This window comes from Chrysochloris asiatica, unplaced genomic scaffold (assembly GCF_000296735.1).
Source record: "Chrysochloris asiatica unplaced genomic scaffold, ChrAsi1.0 scaffold00045, whole genome shotgun sequence".
NCBI lineage: Eukaryota > Metazoa > Chordata > Mammalia > Afrosoricida > Chrysochloridae > Chrysochloris > Chrysochloris asiatica.
In genome coordinates, this window is record NW_006408563.1 from 15,841,080 (window position 1) to 15,842,967 (window position 1,888).

At 33.5% G+C, this 1,888-nt stretch overlaps 1 protein-coding gene across 1 annotated transcript in view; it reads left to right on the plus strand.

Annotated features, from left to right (window-relative positions):
- PGAP1 (post-GPI attachment to proteins 1) overlaps nt 1-1,888 on the plus strand; it is a 141,317-nt gene that overhangs the window by 109,003 nt on the left and 30,426 nt on the right. The window contains exon 14 of the mRNA XM_006862046.1: nt 1,110-1,148. Coding sequence (XP_006862108.1) covers nt 1,110-1,148 — 39 coding nt within the window. The remainder of the gene's footprint in view (nt 1-1,109; nt 1,149-1,888) is intronic.

Below are 1,888 nucleotides of genomic sequence, written 5' to 3' on the forward strand. Positions count from 1 at the left end.
GTTCTTTTTGACAATGTATGCAACACCATTCCCCTTCAATTTGTCATTTCCGGCATAGTAAACCATGTGGTCATCAGAATCAAAATGGCCAATTCCCGTCCATTTCAGCTCACTAATGCCTAAGATATCTATGTTTATGCATTCCATTTCAGTTTTGACAACTTACAATTTTCCTAGTTTCATACTTAGTACATTCCATGTTTTGAATTTCATTGGTTGTTTACAGCTGTAAACAGCTTCCTTTTGAGTTGTGACACATCAGCAAATGAAAGTCCCATGGGCTTTTCTCCCAAGGGCTTTATTCCATTCATGTCATCATGGTCAACTCTACTTTGAGAAGGCAGCTCTTTCCAAGTTGCATTTTGAGTGCTTTCCAACCTGAAGGACTCATTTACCGGCACTCTATCTGACAGTGTTTCTCTGCTATTCATAAGGTTTTCAGTGACTAAATATTGGGAATAGTTCATCACTCCTTCCTAGTCTATCTTCGTCTAGAAGCTCATCTGAAACCTTTCCACCATGGGTGACCCTGCTGGTATTTAAAATACTGGTGGCATAGCTTTCAGAATCACAGCAACTCACAAGACACCACAGTACACAAACTGACAGACAAGTGGTTGTAATCACGTATAGCAGTTAGTAAGGACAGAGGCCAGGTAGCGCTATAGGATAAGCACTGCACAGCTAATTGCCAGGTTGGCAGTTCAAATGCACCACCTTTTTCATGTAAGAAAGATGCAGCTGTCTGTTCCTATGAAGACTTGCAGCATCAGAAAACCTGTATACAGAATTGCTATGAGGTAGAATTGACTCCGTGACAGTGGAAATTAGTAAAGGGTTATCACATGTGCAGTTTACAAAAAGGTTAGTAATTGATTCAATTATCAAAGAATTGTAATATAGGAAATCATATGTAACTGTAATGCTACACTCAGTGCAATTTAAATGTTGTGATTCAGAAGATTCTTTAAGATCCTGAGTACCTTTTAGTATATCATTATGAGAAATTATTCTTCTTAAGACATGTAAAAGTGTTTGGTTTAACAAAATGTGATCTCGAATTGTTTAGGAAAAAATAACTTTTTCTTTTTGTAATTGATTTAAACTAGGTGACAGTTAAGACTTCCTTTCCACAAATACTTGGACAGGTAAGAAAGATTTCTGGTTGATTATTTATTGCTTATGAGTAGATAGTATAAGACAGAAGTGGCAAGCTATTTCTATAAATGGCCAATAGTAAATATTTTAGGCTTTGCAGACCACATAAAATGTCTGTTGCCACTATCACTGCTTCATTTTTTTTCTTTCTTCTACCATTTTAATAAAATAAATCTAAAACTTCTTGGTCTGTGGGTTGCATTCGCTATCACTTGCTTTAGTTGATGTTTTACATGATAATTCTTGGAAATACTTTCTAGAAAGAGCTGATACTCAGTTTTCAGACAATATTTTTGCCAAAATAACTATCAAATTAACATTTCATGTTTCTCATACTATTATTAGAATTCATTTATAATAAAATGGGTGGATTGTGTCATATAAATGGATATTTTCAAAGGACTTGTACATGCTCTGTTTATAAAAGGTAAAAGTTTATTAAATGTAAACATGTTAAAATTGTTTATTTTACAGAAGTATGAAACGACATAAAAATCATGATGCTGATTATTCAAGAAAGTTGCATAGTTTTGAATTTCACTTACAGCTTTTATTACTTTCACTTTATTTTTAATCTGTTTTGCTTTGTAATTCAGACGTACTAGAAATGTTAAATCATAATATGTTAAGTCATTCATAATACCATGAAAAAACTCACAAATCAAAATAAATAAGTTATTTTTATATACATTGTTTCCTTTGATCCCCACAACAACCTGGTGAGAATTAT